The 21,039-nt window shown below is 33.3% G+C and overlaps 2 protein-coding genes across 4 annotated transcripts in view; one reads left to right on the top strand and one right to left on the bottom strand.

The window, feature by feature from the left end:
- Positions 1–11,932, bottom strand: part of LOC111000738 (serine/threonine-protein kinase 10-A) — a 47,906-nt gene extending 35,974 nt beyond the window's left edge. For both annotated transcript variants that reach the window (XM_045633672.1, XM_045633671.1), the window contains exon 1: positions 11,746–11,932. The gene's annotated coding sequence lies outside the window, so the exon portion shown is untranslated. The remainder of the gene's footprint in view (positions 1–11,745) is intronic.
- A 1,040-nt stretch (positions 11,933–12,972) lies between these two features.
- LOC111000743 (poly [ADP-ribose] polymerase tankyrase) overlaps positions 12,973–21,039 on the top strand; it is a 28,388-nt gene continuing 20,321 nt past the window's right edge. For both annotated transcript variants that reach the window (XM_022270299.2, XM_022270298.2), the window contains exons 1-5: positions 12,973–13,261; positions 14,322–14,546; positions 15,344–15,439; positions 16,990–17,197; positions 18,766–18,910. In XM_022270299.2, coding sequence (XP_022125991.2) covers positions 13,072–13,261; positions 14,322–14,546; positions 15,344–15,439; positions 16,990–17,197; positions 18,766–18,910 — 864 coding nt within the window. In that variant the 5' untranslated portion in view covers positions 12,973–13,071. The remainder of the gene's footprint in view (positions 13,262–14,321; positions 14,547–15,343; positions 15,440–16,989; positions 17,198–18,765; positions 18,911–21,039) is intronic.

Here is a 21,039-nt window from a genome sequence, read left to right as displayed (position 1 = left end):
AAATAGCTTTTTAATTATTTTATAAAGCCGGTATAAATTAAAAAATCTTAAGGATATTGGCACAGTTGAACTGTCATTTTCATACAAAAGTCTATCATACACCGATGCGACCTTCTTTTTTTTTTTTACTTGGGGAAATGCATTGCGCATACCCTTCCGCGGCGCGACTGCTTGGTGCAGAAGGATTATGTGGGACTCGCCATTGTGCATACCCACTAAAACCCCAAGGCGCCACCAACAATCGCCTTATGCGGGATGCGGTAACAGCAGAGCCTTATCCGCTTCCCACACCGATGCGACCTACATCAAGGATAGCTTGTATCGACAGATGGCTATTATAATACAGCACAAGAAGTACACAGGCGCTAATAAAGATTAAAGGTAGTGGTAGATAGTACTGGTGACCCCAAACCTGATGCTTTCCTCGAGAAATAAAGATCGCAATACAGCGAGGAAATGCAGCGTTCACATAAATCCCTGCCCGCATCGTAAAGTTTATACAGTATCAGTTCTAATTCAATCAGTACCATTACTAACCAAAGGAGCAGTGTTGGCCTAGTGGCGTCAGCGTGCGACTCTCATACCTGAGGTCGTAGGTTCGATCCCGGGCTTTGCAGCAATGACCTTTCTTTCTACGTGCGCATTTAACATTTGCTCGAACGGTGAAGGAAAATATCATGAGGAAACCGACATGTCTTAGACCCAAAAAGTCGACGACGTGTCAGGCACTGGAGGCTGATCAACTACTTGCCTATTAGATTTAAAAATGATCATGAAACAGATACAGAAACTGAGGCCAAGACCTAAAGTTTTAGGGCAACAAATCTTCCTACAAAATACTTCCGATAATGAATTCATCGCAACACCGCGACCTCAAAACTCGCCCTTGCATCTTCTCAAGGGACCGTGAGCCTTATCTCTTGCAGCGAGGCATTCGGAGGAAAATGTGGGCGGTGTATGGGGGTCAAGTCACAGGCATATCACAAACAATCAATATATATGTGGCAGAAAAGTAATTAAATCAGAGAGTTTATTTTGGCTCCATAATACTAGCCATGATTGAAAAAAAGCGAAATTAGCAAAAATTTTAAGTGACTTGGTGGTTGAAGGTATTTTTTAGGTATTAGTTCTACCCGGCGTTTCTTGAACGCACCGTCCAAAGTCTAGAGAAGATTTTAACTTACACCAGTTTTTAAAATAATTAAAAAGTCATTTTGATATGTTTTAAACATAGACATGTATATTTTAATATTCATTGTACGGTTTTATTTATTTTATTTGGTTTATATTATCAAATATGAGTGTAAAGAGCGAAGAGATTGCATTCTATCCGTTGCCAAAAATGGATTGTCTTGGTAGGGTTTGGTTATTGGGATGCAGATAAGAGATCGATCGACTGTCACCGTCTGATTGTTTTCAATCTGAGATTGTGGATTAATTATTGGATTCGGGTGTAAATAAACAATAGCTATTAACTCGATCAGAACAATCCTATAAGATCTGTCATATAAATCGCTTCCTCTCATCACATAAACCAATCCTATGATACATTATCGTATCCACTATAATAGTATCACAAATTTCCGCCGACACGCGATAATTACACAATACATATTGTAAAATGACAAATCTATAAATACTTCCTCAGCTTTTGACACATATGAGATATTTGACAGAAATGAGACTTATCAATGACTGCTGTATGTCAAAATCCATAATTTTCATGTTTTTTGTAGGATTACTAAAGCTATAGAAAAAGAAGACAAATACGATTCAAAAAATTGTATATTCCTTGAACAGTAAGGAAGATTTTTTGATGGAAAGGGGAATTAAATTCTTTTAAACTTTTACTTAGTTTTTTTAGTACGTAAATTTTAATACCGTAAAAGCGAACAGTCACTATGGTGTAGCAAAGCACAATGTTCCATATGTTGGTATGTACTAAGAGGGTAGGCTAAGTAAAATCATATTCACAAAGTACGCGGGGGTAGTTAAAAAAATTTTTTTTAACAATTTTCTTTAATGAAAATAATGTTTAACTTTAATATACTTTACTATAACGTTAATAATCAATATGAATACGTTTAAATCCATTAACTGTATTTTCTCGAGATTGTTTCAATTATTGTGACCCTGCAATGTGAATGCACTCCCTAGGGATTGAGAATAATTAAACGCAGGATAACACGACCCCACTATGCAGTCTGCCAGTGTCTCGCGGTCTGCGTAAGGTGATACGCGGAGCGATTAGCGATATTTATATATCTCTGGTCACAGATCAGACAATGATGAGTACATTTTTGCTTCGTATAATTTTAATAGTGCCTTCACGATTTCTTGATAATTTGCTTGTCCTGTAATCAAATTGCATTTATCATATTCTGACCTATGGCCACAGATATTTAAACTTTCTGTGTTTGTAATTACACTCCTCCTAAACAGCTGTGTGTTCAATTCGAATATATTTGACGATTACTTAAATGATTCTAATAGGATAGCTTACATCTCGATTTTTATCCGCAATATTATTTTATTGCAAATATTTGTTTATTAATTGATACAATTCTAACAGATGGCACTGTGTTAAAAGTACCAACGTTTTACATAAGTTCTCCTCCCGTTTCCCTTGAATAGTTTACTACTATGTAATATAACAAAAACCTTAGCCACACCAACGCTTGGCCGAGTCTGCTAGTTGTCATAAATATATTGTAATATATACTGTATATTTAAAGCATTATATAATGATGTGGTCAACAATAATAAATAAATGAATCATTGACATTTAATTATCGCTCCGCTCAACAACGCATCCTCGACCATACAACCATACATGATGTCATACTAAACATCGTTCCAAGTAAGATATTATTTAGCGTCTGACTAATAATATATTAACAATGCTGACATAAGTCCACGCAACAGATTTCGTTCTTGTCAAACATTGTATTAACTAAAAATGGATTTTATAAGTTTTTTTTATTTGTTTTTTCGGTTTAAAAACAATGGGGGTTTAATAAATATGTGTGGGATGTTAGATTGATAACAATCTGAGATCACACCGTGACAGTCGATAGATCTCCTATCTGCATCCCAATAAGCAAACCCTACGAAGACAATCAAGATAGAATGCAATCTCTTCGCTCTTTACACTCATATTATATAATCAATATAAACCAAATAAAGTAAATAAAACCGTACAAATAATATAAAAATATACATGTCTATGTTTAAAATATATCAAAAAGCTTTTTAATTATTTTAAAAACAGGTGTTAGTTAAAATCTTAAGATTGGATATGGGCACAGTTGAACTGTCATTTTCACACAAAGTTCTATCTATAGACAGTGATCCGACCTACCATGGATAGCTATTGCAATCCGTAGATTGGTTATTGGCACGCTTTTATCAATATTTGGATTAAGATGTCTATCTCAGATGGTCAAAAATGTATTCAGATAGGTTATTGGGTTTGGGCTCCAACCAAGTGTTTATTAAACATAAGGATTTGACCTCAGACACTTATTTACCTCACATAAAACGCGGTCAATATACAGGTCAATGCTATTTTAACCTCATTAATATCGGCTTACACTACAAAGTTCAAAACAACGCGAACTTTTAATTAAGCACCGGCGTGCTTCAATTTTAATTAAAGTTATTTTATAAGAGCTTTCTATACTCTCCAGATATGCAGCTTTTTCATGCTTTGCTCAATTCATTAATATACATTTTTTTTATAGAACGGTAGAACTGATACTCCACTTGAATTACTGGTTTTACAAATTTCTCAAAATATTGTAGATGTCTTATTAAAAATGCTTAATCTAAAAAGTAATAATAGAAAAAAATAAAATAATAGGCCAACAGCGCGCTTTCGAACCTACTGGCAGTACAAGTGTCCATGGGCGGTGGTATCACTTAACATCAGATGAGCCAAAAAAAATTAGCAGCGATTTCAACAACTATCGTCTCTGGAGTCATCCGACTGTCGCACCACACCAGCATGCGTTAGATCAGGAAAATCGAAGATTGCATCAGAAAGTTGCTTGCCTATTTTAACAGATACAGATCTGAGGATCAGAGCTAAAGTATATATTACCTTGTGACTACATTCATGACGTCATTTATGTACTACGATTACACGATCTGTATTCTAGAACAGTTTATCTTATATCGTCTTTATCTTAGATAACGTTAGATATATGTATGAAATATTTCAGGTCTTCCACTTACCAAGTATATTATCATATATGTATATACTGTAACGACTATCGGTTTTTACGACCAAATATCCGTAGTCTCTTCGATGTTTACTATGACAGAATATTAATGCTCTTACTAAATGACATAATGAAAATTTAAGTGACATTTGCGTGCCTATTTTTATATGTCTTACTAGCAGACTCGGCCAAGCGTTGCTGTGGCTAAGGTTTTTGTTATATTACATAGTAGTAAACTATTCAAGGGAAACGGTAGGAGAACTTATGTGAAACGTTGGTACTTTTAACACAGCGCCATCTGTTAGAATTGTATTAAATAATAAACAAATATTTGCAATAAAATAATATTGCGGGTATAAATTGAGATGTAAACTATCATTTCTTTTAAGTTATATCAAACTGCAATATATCAAAAGTTATATCACGGTATGCCAATTTATTTTAAAATCTATTAAGTATTTAGGAATCCATCGCGGACAAACATTGTGACAGGAGATTTATATATATTAAGATATAGTTAAGATAGTTGTACTTACTATAGCAACAAAAGTGTCGTTACAACTTTTAGTCTGAATTTTTTCCGTCTACCCGCCATTCGCAACGCGCGATCATAAACTTCTATCCAATAAAAACAGTTAACAATTTAAAACATCGTTAAACGGGAATGCGAGAGTTGTTTTCGAAGCCGCATTTTTAGATATACATAAAGTGGCTTAGAATGATTGACGATGCTCACATATAAAACATAAATTACGATAATATTCGAACATCCACCATTGTAGATATTGAAAGATTAAATTTTTCACACGAGTTCAAACACGAAAATTCCGTAAATAGAAATTGATTTTGTATTTTGCGCGAATTTTGCAAGAATTCTTGCAATACACAAACAAAACAATTGAACAATGTCCCGAAGTACGTTGTTCTGAAACCGTTCTATTATTTATAAAGATGCAATTTATGTATCCAGGACATTAATAATGTCATAATAATAAACCGGAGTCATCAGGGGTGCTTTAAATAGAGGATTTATTTTAAACAAAATGTTAATTGTAACCCCATGATTGTCCCCCTATTATATAAAAAATAGTGTGTGTACTTATGTACACGCGTTAGAAGATATACTTCTTTTGCTTATGGAAAAATAACTAAAATGCAATAGTGGTTAACAATAAAAATATAATCAAAAAGATTTTATTTAAATAAATAAATTATTAGTAAATACTATCATGAAATTGATTTAAAAACACCAAATTAATATTTATTTATTCACACTGTTTAATTGTACTGTTACGAACCACGTGTTCTAAATATAAAAATTCTAGAATATACAACTTGAACATAGTTATCGATTTCATACCACCTAGACCTAACTTTACAATGTCGAAATTAGGTGTTGGTGTGCGCGCGCATCGTAAAAATTCACTCATCATTTTTCTCTTCTTCAAAAATATTTTTATTGTCACTATCACAAAAATATCTTATTTTGACAGTGATATTTTTCCCTACCCTCCAAATAAAAATGACTTAAGTACTAATTAATACAATAATAGACTTGTAAAATAGTTTTATTCTAGGAATACATTATCTTCACATATTTATAACTAATGTATAATAGAGTAAGTGTGGAGTTTCTTGCCCATTCTCGACACGAAACTAACCTTTGGAAGGGGCAACTAGAATCATCTGTATACTTTATTTAACGTTCAAAAGTGCCATTTTAGGTAGTCTAATTGTAATAAATGATTTCATTTCATTTGAATCGTAACCACTTTTGCACAAGAGTGTACAGGTGTAAGGTGGACGGGCCTAGTGACACGCTTTCATTTGACACTTGCCGCTCTACAAGTTAAATACCTAACTCGATATCATGGCTATAACATTACAATCTCCCATGAAAGATTTAAACTAACCAAACCATATAATATTACTTTGTGGAACCAGCTGCCCACTGAAGTATTTCCGAACCAATTCGATGTAGGGTCCTTCAATAAAAGAGCGTACCAATCTTTAAAAAACGGCAACGCACTCGCTCGCCCTCTCGTTTTGAGTGTCCATGAGCGGCGGTGGCACTTAGGTGAGCCTCCTGCCTGTTCAGAGTGTTCACCTTCGAACCCAGGCTATGCAGCAATGGACTTTCCATGTGAGCATACCACTCGAAAACATTGTGAGGGAAGCCGCTTTAGACACAAAAAGTCTGTGTCACGCGCAGGAGGCTGTTATATTGACAAATGATTCTTAAACAGATAAAGAAATGAGGCCGAAACCTAAAGAGGTTTTTAGGTTTTTTTTAAATAAATGTCTCAACATCCCCTCTCGTGGTATAGAACCTTTACAAATGCATATACAGTCAAAACCGCACAAACACAATAACCTATCTCAATCCTTTTTCGACCATATGAGATAGATATCTTAATCTAAATATAGATAAAAGTGTGCCAATAACCATTCGACGGATTGTAATAGCCATCTGTCGATACAAGTCCATTAGTGCTAAGCCGGGGATCGAACCTATAACTTCAGGGATCACACGCCCCAGCCACTGAGTCAACACTGCACTGTCAACTTAGTAACGGCTTAAAATCTAAACGAAATCACTCAATTAAAGAGGAAAGCGTAACTTAACTGTTTAGTTATGGAATTTGTCTTAATTAAGAATTTTGCATTTATACTTGGAGCCATGCCCCAGTGGATTAAGTGCGTCTGAACCCTCAAGTCGTTGGTTCGAAGCTGACCAGCAGCGGAATTTCTCTTCACTCGGCCATACGAGAAGAGAGAAGGTATAGAATTGTTGGAAGCGAATAGAGAAAGAAAGCTATCGACAGAGATATTTGGAAACAGTTGGGATGGGGTTTACCTGTGAAGAAGTTCTGATCAATAGTACTACATGAAGTTAGTAGCAGATACAACATATGTAAAGATTAGAATTAATCGAGGTTTGAAATTAAACGGCGAGAAGGTAATCTTTTTACCCATAAAAATCGAAACTGCACAGCTGGGGGTTAGAAAACATGATAGGATTAAGAGTTCCGACGCCATTATTCAAAGATTATTAATAAACTAACTTGCAGATGCAGCAATTCGAGTATTAACTTTCTATTGAAAATACAACGTTTGGTCAAATCTTCAACAACACAAGAACTGAGATATACAAATAAAACATCCCCAATTCACTACCTTGGGGAAGACCTTGAGGCAAATAAGTCAATACATATAATGGGTGTCGCCACAACCTTTTTAGGCGTGGGCCTCAGATTTCTGTATCATGATAATTTGTCAATCTAATAGACAAGTAGTTAATCAGCCTCATATGCCTGACACACACCGTCGAATTGTTGGGTCCATTAAGTGCGCATAGAAAGTCCATTGGTGCACAGCCGGAGATCGAACCTACGACCTGTTTTAGTAATAAGCACTGTTATATTATTATTATGCGATAACTGTATATATTCATGTCTGTTTGCTCTCATATACTTTTCCTATTTGAACAAATCGCACATAGGAAAACGCAGTCGTATAGAGTGTTTACATTATTACGTCACCGATAAGTCAGATACAAACATGTATGCTACATATGAGGTCACATCTTTAAAGTCTTATATATCTAGTTATTTTTCTTTAATAAAATCCCAGAGGCTCTTTTATCTCTGCCTTTTATTAAATTTAAGAAATGTATTAAAGAAAATCTGCGTAAATAGGCTAACTATAAAGTTAGCGATTATCTAGTTGATAAATGGGCCTGGGACTAGTGCTGGGCAGGCTACTTCTAATTAATTTGCTATAATTGTTTTAAATTTTGTAGAATTGTTTGATGATTTCCTTTTTTTTTAAAAAAAAGTACCGAGAGTTTTTTACGCCGTCTTTTTCTCTACCAACACCTTCTGTCTTCTTTGCCGATGAGTAGGGATGCCAACAGGTTCGAATTTAATGACGTGGAATAAGTGATACCGTGATGATATTATGTTCCAAAATAAACGTATTTTTATTTTATATCGCTTGACCCGGGGAACAAAGTAGATAAAGCAAAAGCTATTTTTTATTTAGAAAATCGGTTGTCTGTAAAGTCGGTTTACTGACAATAGTTGAACGTGACAACGTCAACAGTTGAATTGATCAAGTTACATTTATTTGTACGCATAAATACTAGCACTTTAAGCTTTAAATGGAACGCATCAGAGGTAACGACGCGCCGCGAGGTAACGCTGCATGACTCATGTTTTTCGTTCGTGCAGCCGGCTCCGTGGAGTTATAAGACGTTGTCACGTCAAAGAATAAAACATAAATAGTAAAATATATAACGCCACCGTTGTATTAGTGTATAAAAGTCCACAAAACTCTGCAAACATATTGAGAACAGGTCCACTGCTTCTCTTTCCTGAATCTCTGGAGGCAAGCTGTTGTAAATTTTCGCTTCTAAATAGGCTTTATTTCTGCAATCGTATAAGGTTCTGATTTTTCCAAGTACTAGCTCCTAGTCAGGATAGTCTCAAAATAGTATTTGAAATTGAATCTAGACATTAATGATCAATGCAGCAGGTTTTTCTTCTGACTAGACATCCATATCTATTGTAGCCCAACCTACAAGGCAAGAAGGTGTATAACTTAGCACTCAGACATAGACAATATGTTGTTATGAAACTTATATGATCTTTACGAGCATCACTCGAAACACATGCACAGTTTATCAAGAATGCTTGGAATCTACAATAGATCCAATCAGTCACACTAGATTCTTGTAATAAATTACAATTGGTAATTAATTTTATTATTCACTAGTGCCTATATTACAAACACGTTGAATAAGGACTTTTTATTCAATTCATTTGTATAAATGAATGCGAATTAAGTTCAAATCCAGTATAAAGTAGTATTGAGTGTGGCAATATTTTAATAAACAGTGTGTTTACTGTGTGACTTTATCACTGCAGAAGAGTTGCTTCATCTGGCACAAAACAAGACACTAACAATTAAATTCGAACCTGTAGGCATCCCTACTCATCGGGAAAGAAGGTGTAGGCTGAGAGAAAAAACAGGCGTAAAATATTCTTGGTACTCCTTAAAATTCTTCTTTAATAATTTTACTGACATAGTTATAAGTTTTACTATACTAACAATATATGGACTTATTAATTGGTCTGAAATAAATGATTTTATTTATTTTAAACATAGCTCTTGACAGGCTGACAGCATAATAAAGGATTGAAATGGATTCTGGAAGCAAAGAACAGATCCAAATGGAACATTCAGTACGAGGCCTTTACACAAAACTACTTTGTGTTCTGCAGGAACACAAAATAATGGAAGTAACAATAACTAACATAGACTAAGGGCCTGTTTCACAATGTATGGATAAAGTGCCAAATAGCTTATGTGTTGTATACACATAAATTATTTGAAAGATAAAAGTTCCAAATAAGATACTTCGAATTTCATGACGTATAGCGCTATCTGACAGTCGTGAAACGAAAAAATACTATTTATCATACCAATAAGTAACAAATAGTTTATTTGGAACTTGTCCGGACATTGTGAAACAGGCCCTTAGAGTCACACCCATCTGATTTCTAATTTTAATTCTGAAATGTTACTGCTCACTTCAGACACTCAGCCCTCCTTTGAATGTGAGCATACATTAAGTAATGCTGTTCCACACATAGATTTAGATTTCAAAAGCAGTTACTTGGTAAATACCAAGCAGCAGTTTTAACAGTATTCTTACATTAATGTGAGCAGACTATTGAGTCTTTAATGATATTTAATTAACATTAAGGTGGACTACCAATGTGACCCACTGACATAACTGCTAATAATTTGATATGATGTATTATTAATAACTCTGATTTAGTTTGAAGTCTAAAAATTTCAGAAACATAATATGATATTCAACACTCATACTGATGAGTAAATAAATAAAAACATTTATTTTAATGCATGTTTGGCAAGTCTGTTAACTAACATGTTCATCAAATTAAGTCAATAAGCATTCATTATGATACTTAATTTACACTACCGACAATTTATCAATTCATTAAAAATTTGCAATGCTTTGTTATATCATAAGTATCAAACAAAAACATCTTTGTTTCCCAAAACTTAATAAATGACCAAGGAGGGTTGGTCGTCAAAGTCAAAAATCTAATATCTTCAAAATATTTTCTTTCTAGTTTAATATAGTTTTATGAATGTTAATGGTATCAGCAATATATACATATATGAAGATAAGATTATGTCACAATGCCTATCAACCTCATACACATTTTATTCTAAACTGATAAACAACAAATTTTATTACTAAATTAAAAAATATAATTTTATTTTTTTCAGATTGGCACTAGATCCTTATTTATATGTATTATTAGACAATTTAGGGAATTAGAAAGAATGACCAGGCAAAGATGAAGGTGTAGAGCTGAGACTTAACACTCTTGTATGTGAAAAACATTGGAATTGAAATATAAGATACATAATTAGTACTAAGTCTAAAACATCCATATCAATAATTCTATTAATTAGAAATCAACATTGAACAATATTTATCTAATTAAAATTACTTATATTACGAAATATTCCGTGGCCTTCAGTAAAAACAAACATAAAATTTGCATTAATTATCCATACTAAGTATTATTTTTTACTAGGGTCACTTATATTACTTCCTTTATGTAATAAGTATCATTTATAAATAACTTGTAACTTGACAGTTCAAATAATGCATACAGTGATTAGAGGCAAGTTATAATGTAAAAATAATACATAACAATAACATGTAAAACATATAAAACATATTTCTGTTTTTTAAGCCATATATATTAAATAGATGTCTAGTAAGGTCTAATAGTTGTAGTATATTAAAAACTATGTAAACCTTGCCAAGTTAAAGTTATAAAAGATAAGATTAACAATCAAAATTTTACCTAATAAGATAACATTTACAAATGCCACTTTACTTCAATATATGTGCAAATGAGAATATAATCCAGCAAAACAAGTTCTAATAAATTGTGTTCATTATGTCTTGACACATTTCTTTAATTAAATTAGCTTAAATGGAGGTTCACTTTATTGGTTCTATCTTTAACTTTAGAAATTCCAGATGGCAATATTGTCTAACATAGAATATTACATTAACACGTAATTTATACTCAAACCACATACGAATGGCAAAAGTGAAAATGTACACAAACAGTCGAGAAATTGCAGGGACCAGTTTTGCCTAATTTAATTAGTGAAGCCGACGTTGTGGCGACAAATATTTGAACAGCACTGATAAGTCAAGTGAACACATACAAGAATGAGAAACTAGTATGAAAATTTAAGTTCTGCAACCTCGCCTATGCGTCCTCGGAAAAAAAACTTGATACTTGAGTCACCTACTAAACTAAAGAACGCAGTTTCTTGGCCGCAATACATGAATATAAAAACTTATAAGGTTACTACATACACTCTATTAATTGTTCAGTCCTAAAACTTTAATTTAATAAAGAATAATCCTTAATTATTTGATGAGTGAAAGGGGACATACCTTGTAGAAACTTGAGAAAACTGATGATAATAAATTCCAAACTGCACTTTGTTAGTAATTTAGCACAAACACTTTATAAAGTTCACAAACAGTTTAAATTCGCACATGAAATTTTAGATATCACGATTATTTTTATCGCACTACCGTATGCGGCGGATGTACCTATCTCGTGAAAGACGCCATTTTGATTTCGTCAACTAACGTCTGACATAGACAATTTAATTGTATCGTTCAGAAATGAAAAATAATAAATATTAAAGATTTAACATTTTGTACTACCTATATTTTTTTTATTTAAAAAAACAATTAATACATTTGTACCTACTAATATTCTAACTAATAAAATGATTAAAAAATTAAGATAAGAATAGTATATCTTCTACCTTACTACTATAAAATTCTCTCAATTAAAGTTAATTAAGCTCAAAAGCACCGATTTTATTTCATGGGTAATGAAATAAGATAGTTCCTTTAATTCTGATATATTTACAATATTACTTACAGTTGACAGCATTCATAAGATTAAGTATAACTTATTGTAACGTTGTAGTTTTTCCTTAAATCCATACTTACAACTGTAGTGGTTTGGAGTAAAATTATATTGTCCTAAATCAGTTTTTATCAGACCTATGTTTATGTTAAAATAATCTAATGAACAATGTAAAGTAAAAACAAATTTGTCAAGTTTAATATTATGTTAAGGTATTGCTTGCAATAAGTTTGTTCTAATTTAGTTTGTTATCGATAAAGATACTAAGACAGACTTAGAAGACTTTTATAGACTTTAAACTCAAACACGAAATTTTTGTTTATTAGATACAAACCGATGAAAGTTCATGGTTTCTTCATTTTTAATATCCAATTACACGAGACTGGTTGATTTTTTTAAATCACCAATTAATTCTAATTTATTTAACTTTTTAGAGTTTTAGCAGACTTTTCTTATGAAAGCTTGTTATTATAATTTGACTTAAGAAATAAGAATGTGGTCATTTTTACACAATCGCCTAAAAATACTAAAAAACTAAGTGTGTTAGTATTTTTAGCCTTAAATGCGTGCCTTGAGTTTAAATAGAAAACATTTAACATTCAGAGAAAAAAGCAGGAGCAGGACTTTTACTTTACTTTAAACTTTAATATGTATCTTATTTCTCATATAATTTAGTTCTTAGAGGAAGATAATCATATGGTTAATGGTAAATGGCAATACTATAATTAAATGTCAAAAAACCTGCTGAAAGCAGCTGTATCAACTTTTCCTGTGTTTTTATACAGTATTTTTGTTTAATTATGTTCATTTACCGTGGTTAAATAGTTAATAACAAAATGTCGAGCCGTCGTTCGTTGCTCGGATCGGCTTTAGATTCGTTGCCGGCTCCAACTGACCCATTACGTGAATTGTTTGAAGCTTGCAAAACAGGAGACGCAAATCGAGTGAAAAAGTTGGTAAATCCTCAAACTGTAAACGCAAGAGATACTGCAGGACGCAAATCTACTCCTCTTCACTTTGCCGCAGGTAAATTGTATTGTTTTCAACGAGATTTGTGTCATCGATAGTTACTATATCGAAAAAAAATAGTGAAAGGTTTTTTGGGATTAAAATTGCATAATTGCTTTACGGTCGCTGATTTCAGTCATGTTTTATCGTTTTTTGTGTTTCCTTACTGTCAATTTGTCATATTCTATTTGTTATTTACTGTTACTAATACATGAATCACTAAAATCAATTTGATATTGAAGATTAACTAGATCATTCATTAAAAAACATTAAAATGTAAATTAAGTGTATTAAGGTCATTAACTAATGTGTTGTGAACACGAGAATGCACTATTGTTTTAAAGTAAGTATCTATAATTATGTTTATTTGTTTTACTGACATAGTAAGTTTTGATTTATGGTTAAAAAATGAAATCTGTATAATAATATTAATCTATTCTATATATGTATAAGTAATTAGGTCATAATGAAACTTAAATAAAAGTAACTCAAGTTAGTACTAATCAATAATAAGAATTTTTTAATTACTGTATTGGGTATTTACAAATCTTGGCTGGGATGTATTGAAATATAATAAAATTAAAAATGTAGTGTGAAGGTAATAACTAACTGTCGCAATTTTAAAAAACCCTAACTATGAGACTTACCAGTGAAAACTAGTGTGTTGTGAATCAAGTAGAACAAATTTTTTAAATAAAATTTCCTCTAATTTATTGACTATGATAATTATGTGACTTCATATCATGCCAATAAATGCATTTAATCAGCAATCATGGGTTAAGATAGTTCAGTAGGATAATCACATAACTGAAATATTGTATTAGGGTAATCTAAGAGGCCTCAATGGTAGCTTGTAGGCATGTTACTTAAAATGAGTAATCAGAGAATTATAGCGTAAAACCATTGAACATTTTGAAAATGATACCTTGTATTTTTCTACAGCAAAACAATAATCACCATAGATTTTGATTTTGAGATTGATAATATGTTCCTGTCATCACAACCCAAATCATGACCAAAAGTTTAAAAATTGCAGCAATTTTTTATTACAAACAACAATAAAACACAAAATTTACAGGTTATGGCCGCCGTGAAGTGGTTGAGATCCTTATAGCGGGTGGTGCAGCACTTCAAGCTCGCGATGAAGGTGGCTTGCAGCCATTACACAATGCATGTTCCTTTGGTCATGCTGATGTGGTCAGGGCTTTACTGTCTGCAGGAGCTCCACCGGCAGCCAGGGACAATTGGGGCTACACACCCTTACATGAGGCTGCTGCTAAAGGGAAGGTTGATGTCTGTATAGGTAAGTTGAAAAATATTACCAATGGTAGTAATAGCTCTATTAAATCTAAATAAATTTGGTTAATGATGTTTGTTAGTAATCTATCTCTGTGCCTGTTATAAAAATTGATTATTATACAGTTATTTTACATTCTACATATTTTGACCATTTTCTTCTAGTTTTCTCTGTCGTGTGCAACTTTTACCACTTCTTCTTGCTATCTCCTTATTCATTATTAATCAACACGCTGGCTTTCGGTCAGACAGATAGTTAAACGTTTTCGACGCTGTTTTATTTAAATCAAATTGCGACATGATTGAATATCGACCTTTAATTAACTGTCTAGAGATTCAATTAACTCTCTGATTTAACTACTTTACTGCGACAATATCGATGCAGATCATACATATCCAGTAATTGTTCATAAATTCATAACACTTTATAATCACCTTAATATAGTGTATTTAAAAACCAGTTGTGCTTTGAACTATTTTTTAGAAATGATACTCACATTTTTGTATCTGTTTAATATGTCAGGTTTCTGTGCCTGACACACGACGTCTTTGTAATTAAAGCATGACAGTTTCTTTTTTGATATTTTTCGTATTGACATAATAATGGCTTAGGGTCCCTCAAAAGAGCGTACCAATTCTTATAAGGCCGGCAGCGCGCTTGCGTGCCTTCTGGCCGTGCTTCCATGGTCGGCGGTATCACTTAACATCAGATGAGTTCGTTTGCCTCCTGCAACAAGAAAAAAAAATATTTATTAAAGCGAATTTATTACATTATTTTATATACTAAAGATAATATTTTTTTAGCATTGCTTCAACATGGAGCTGATCCCAACATACGAAACACAGAAGGAAAGACACCACTCGACCTATCAGATTCTGTGGCGAGGCCTGTGCTCACAGGTAATTTAAATCATTCATCTTCATTTATCTTTCTTACTTTAATTTTGCCTGCGCCAATAAGATGTGAAGTATATACGCAGCCAACTAGCTTAATTAGCCGTTTAATTAATAGCCTAGCCGTTTAACTAACGGCCTGAAAGATCAGTCGTATTGTTTGTTACAACATTAAGGGCCTGTTTCACAATGTACATATGGATAAAGTGTCAAATAGCTATGCAACACATAAATTATTCGAAAGATAAAAGTTCCGAATAAGATACTTCGCATTTGATGACAAATAGCGCTATCTGACAGTCGTGAAACGCAAAAATACTGTTTATCCTACCAATAAGTAATAAATAGCTTATTTGGAACTTATCCGGACATTGTGAAACAGGCCCTTAATAAACTGGGTGGCTAGTGTTTAGACTTTAGGCCATTCGTATGATAGAGACATTTGGTAGAAATAAAAAAAATAAAACATATGATATAGATATATTTCTTTTAAAATTAAATTGCTTGAGTCAAATTCACATTATTATTGTCACTACAGTCTTCCATTGTACTTGTTTTTTTTTTAAATTTTGGAAAACACCATCAAAGTTGTGGTTTACCGACGCCATATTGACAGTTTGAAAAGTTTCTAATTTTGTTTAAATTAGATATTTTAAACAGGCTAGGCATCACTAGACATTACTTATGTAACGTTTTCGATCCAAGTCATTTGCCTAGATGTTTAATCAACTGCCTGAACGTCCTTCAGGCCGTTAGTTAAACGGCTAGGCTATTAATTGAACCGCTAATTAAGCTAGTTGGCTGTCAGCATCAAGATGAAATCGGGTGATAAGACAGGTAGTCATTAATCCAAGAAAATTAATTAAGAAAATCTTAAGTTTTTTATAAATTATTACTATTCAAAAGAGCTTTCTTATGAACAAATCTTCCGCGTTGAAAAAAATGTACCACGCCATGTTGCAAAGTGATTAGGCAATGCATTGTCCAAAAATAATACACTTTTCTGGTACAAACAAACAAAAAAGTTTTTTTTGTATTTCTCTTGTGTTAGCTGCAGTCCAATTTGGAGTTGTGAGGCTTGGACAACCTTTATTTTCTACCCACGAATGGTAGACTAAAATCACAGCCAAAACTCGACTTTCAAATACACGTACCACCAGTGAATTAAAAAATTTAATATTATATCACTGTACGATCAAAGAACTTTAGGTGGTGATACATTCTTACATAAATTAATTAATTAATCTAAATAATCTTACGGGATATTAAAATTGTCGTCCCTAATTAATTTCCTCAAAAATCAGCGATATTTTTCAAATTCCTTCTGCCGAAACCAATCTTGGAGTTCAGGCACCTCTGATTAAAGACAGCTCATCCGGAGTTGGATATATTCGGTAGTGGGCTGATCGGTTTTAGAGAAAGCATTGTCGGGTGCTTTTCTCGAACCTAATTCGCTGTTTTGCTGATGATTTTTTTTTGCTTTACCAAAAATTTCTAGTAATTTTATTTTACCATAGATTTTAGATGGAAGATTTTGTAAGTTTTTACTTGTCCAGGTGAATACTGCGCCTCAGACGTGTTGGAAGCAGCCAGGTCAGGCGCTGATGACCGTCTGGCGTCACTATTGACCCCACTAAACGTGAACGTACATGCCAGTGATGGAAGGAGGTCCACTGCTTTGCATTTGGCAGCCGGCTACAACAGGGCAAGGGCGGTGAGGCTGCTTCTCCAGAGAGGGGCAGATGTTCACGCCAAGGATAAAGGGTGAGATTCACATTACCTCTTCATACATACATATTATTTCTTCTTCTTTCTGCTTCTTCTCTTTCTTCTCCTCTTGTTTTACACTAAAAATGTTTGGAAGGTTTACCTTGTTGTTATAAAATAGAACTATTTGTGAAGATTTGTGGCCCATAATGTAATATATATACATATATATATATATATATATATAAATACATCTGTTTCTGTATTGTGCTGTAAATCTTCTGAATAAATAAATAAATAAAAAGTACACTTATGAACGTTAACAGAAGAGATGTTAAATTGATTCTAAATTTACATTTACTACCAGTTCGCAAGTCAAGTGCGTATAGCGGACAAGAACTGGCAAGAAACTCTCCGCCACTTTTATTAATCGCGAAGTTTTGAGTCATACAAATTGTTTGAACATCAAATCAATCATTTAAATAACCGTCATATTTATAAAAGCCTTTATTTAATAGTCTACGTTTAACTCTTTTTCAATTATTTTTTATATATAATGACTCTGTTCCCACGAGTATGTAAGTGCGTGCTCCTATTTCACCATGCCCCCTGCTGATTGAGGACAAATCTTTGTTTTTAATTTATTTATTTATTATCACTTCGTTGCATTACATAAAAGGTAAAAAAAAAATTAAACATGATTTAATGAAAAGCAACTGGCGGCCTTATCGCTTTAGAGCGATTTCTTCCAGACCACCACTGTGAGTATATTACATAAGGTAGGCAAGAAGTGCAAAAATACATATTACAAATAATAAAAATAGGAAAAAAACTTACTTGTACTTAACAGAAACAAAAAGAAATAAAAATAAACTAAACTGATATAGGATACATAAAAAAAAACAAAAGTAAAAAATGCACATGAATCATGATAATCTAATTCAAGATCTATTATTATATATTATTATTTATCTAATTATTCTTGATTACTCAAGATGTCATATCGAACATGGTGTAATGGTTGCAGCTCCTTACAAACGTTGTGTAAAAAACATGGCGATTAAAGAGTGGGGGAGAGTTTATTGCCAGTTCTCTTCCGTTCTACGCTCTTGATTTGAGAACTGGCAGTATATGTTAAATTAAGATCATTTAATTTAATTTTTTTTGACGTTCAAAAGTGTACATTATGTTACCTATATGAATAAATGATTTTTGATTGATTTAATAAAGTTTCGCTATCTGAAAATAAATGATTTTCATGTGTAAGATACTTATAATTAAAGACATAACATAAAATGTTTATGTCATAGATAAACTGTAGGCTCTCTCTCTCTTCTCATTTGTATCTTCCTGTAGGTTAATTATCAGAGGTGCTACTTCATCTCTTTAAATAGTTTTCCTCATCATGAGCATCAATAGATGCCTGTTGGAGTGTTGGAGTATTTTTTGGGTGCTCAAGCGCAGGTTTTTTCAAAATTATGCGACGCTTAGCGCTCAGTTCGTACGTTCAGTGCGTTCGTAGCGTTCGTAGACTGCGTACGTGCGTATCGTATTTTTACACTAGATTTGTGATCTTAAATTTGTGTTTGATTATGTATTTGTGAAGATTAACATATATTTTATAGCGGTCTCGTGCCCCTTCACAACGCCTGTTCGTATGGGCACTATGAAGTGACGGAACTGTTGGTGCGAGCTGGTGCTGATGTCAACGCGACTGATCTCTGGGCATTTACACCGTTGCATGAGGCAGCCAGCAAGGCGAGGTTGGAGGTAGGTGTTCTTTGACTGTAAATCACTACATAGTATAAAACAAAGTCGCTTTCTCTGTCCCTATGACCCTTTGTATGCTTAAATCTTTGAAACTACGCAACGGATTTTGATGCGTTTTTTTTAATAGATAGAGTGATTCAAGAGGAAGGTTTATATGTATAATAATAATAATAATAATAATAGCCTTTATTCAGATAATCTACATTACATATTTTATACATTTAAACAAATTTTCATTTTAATCTAATTCAGGTGCATCTGTGTGCCCTTTTTTGGCAAAGGCCTCCTCCAAATCCCGCCATTCCTCTCTACACTGTGCCACTCTCTGCCATGTACCACCTGCCGTTTCTTTAATGTGGTCAATCCACCTTCTCAGTTGTCTCCCTCTTTTGCGCTTGCTGTACCTTGGGCACCAGTTAAGCAGTTTTTTGCTCCACTTTTCTGTACCTCTTGCGATGTGTCCCACCCATTTCCACTTTAGCTTCTTGATCGTTGTTGTAACATCTGTTACCTTAGTTATTTTCCTTAATACTGTATTCTTTATTTTGTCTCTTCTTGTTTTCCCTATCATACATCGTTCCATCGCTCTTTGACACACCTGTAGCTTTGTATACTGCGCTTTAGTAGGCGCCCAAGTTTGTGATCCATATGTTAGTACAGGTAGTACACAAGTATTAAAGACCTTTCTTTTAATTACCATGCTTGTTTTCTTATTTTTCATGACTTCTTTAAGCGCCCAAAAGCTCTTCCATGCTTTTGCTATTCTTGTGTCGATTTCTTTTGTTGTTGAATTGGTCATAGATATTGTCTGCCCGAGGTACAAGTACTCATCTACGTATTCTATAATATTGTTATTTAACAGTACTTTTTCCTTTCTGGAATTCGTCATTACTTTGGTTTTCTTGGTATTCATTTTCAGACCGACACACCTACTTTCTGTGTCAAGGTCTGAGACCATCTTCTCCAGTTCATCGCGTGTTGAGGCAAATAGAATTAGGTCGTCTGCAAACCTTAAGTGGTTCAATCTTTCGCCGTTTATCATTAGTCCGTACTTATCCCAACTTAGTTTTTTGAAAATTTCCTCCAGAACAGCCGAAAACAGTTTAGGTGATAGAGGGTCTCCCTGTCGCACTCCCCGTTCAATATTTATAATCCCTCCTAATTTATCCATTTTTATTCTAGTTTTTCCATTTTTATATATATTCCTGATTATTTTTATATATTTATTGTTTATCCCCTGACTTTGCAAGGCTTGCCATATTTTTTCATGTTCCAGAGAGTCAAACGCCTTAGAATAATCAACAAAGCATAGGTAGATTGGGAGATTATATTCTTTGCTTTTTTCTAAGATTTGCCTTACTACGAAGATATGGTCTATTGTCGAATATCCACTCCGGAAACCTGCCTGCTCTATAGGTTGGTTGTCATCTAAGATTTTACCAAGTCTATGTAGAATTATTTTAGCGAAGACTTTGTATATATTCGTTATAGAACTTATGGGCCTGTAGTTGTTGATGTCACTCTTGTCTCCTTTTTTGTGTATAAGTGTTATCGTCGAGTTTGCCCATTGTTCCGGTATTGATTCCGTTCTAACTATCTCATTAAAGAGAACGGTGAAAGTAGGTACCAATACTTCCTTTAGACTTATCAAAAGCTCGTTGGTGACATATGTATAATAACATCCATTAAATAGTGGAGAAGTACTGTACAATACTTAGTGCATTATTTTGATAAAACTCGTAGGGTTCAGCCTGCGTTTTCAATGTAAGCGGAAAAAATGTAATTATTTACGACATCACATTAGAAACCTCAAAAATAATAAAAACCTGCTTTTCATCAGCATTGCACCCGTGCGAAGCTGGGGCGGGCCACTAGTATATCAATATAATTCTACATATCTATTTTTATAACACTTCATGGTTTCATACCATTTATTATTCTGATTAATTGTTTGTGTATAGTTGTTTTATGAGTGTGTAAGCTAATATCCAATTATTATTAGAGCAATTTTTGGAGCAGACTGTCTAGAATCTAGATAGTTGCGGCGTACCTTATTTAAAAAGCTCAAAATTTTATCCCTTCCATGTATTTATGTTTTAGAAATATCCTTATTCGTGCACAGAAACATA

This window comes from Pieris rapae, chromosome 24 (assembly GCF_905147795.1).
Source record: "Pieris rapae chromosome 24, ilPieRapa1.1, whole genome shotgun sequence".
Taxonomy (NCBI): Eukaryota; Metazoa; Arthropoda; class Insecta; order Lepidoptera; family Pieridae; genus Pieris; species Pieris rapae.
This window is presented reverse-complemented; position numbering and strand designations above follow the sequence as displayed.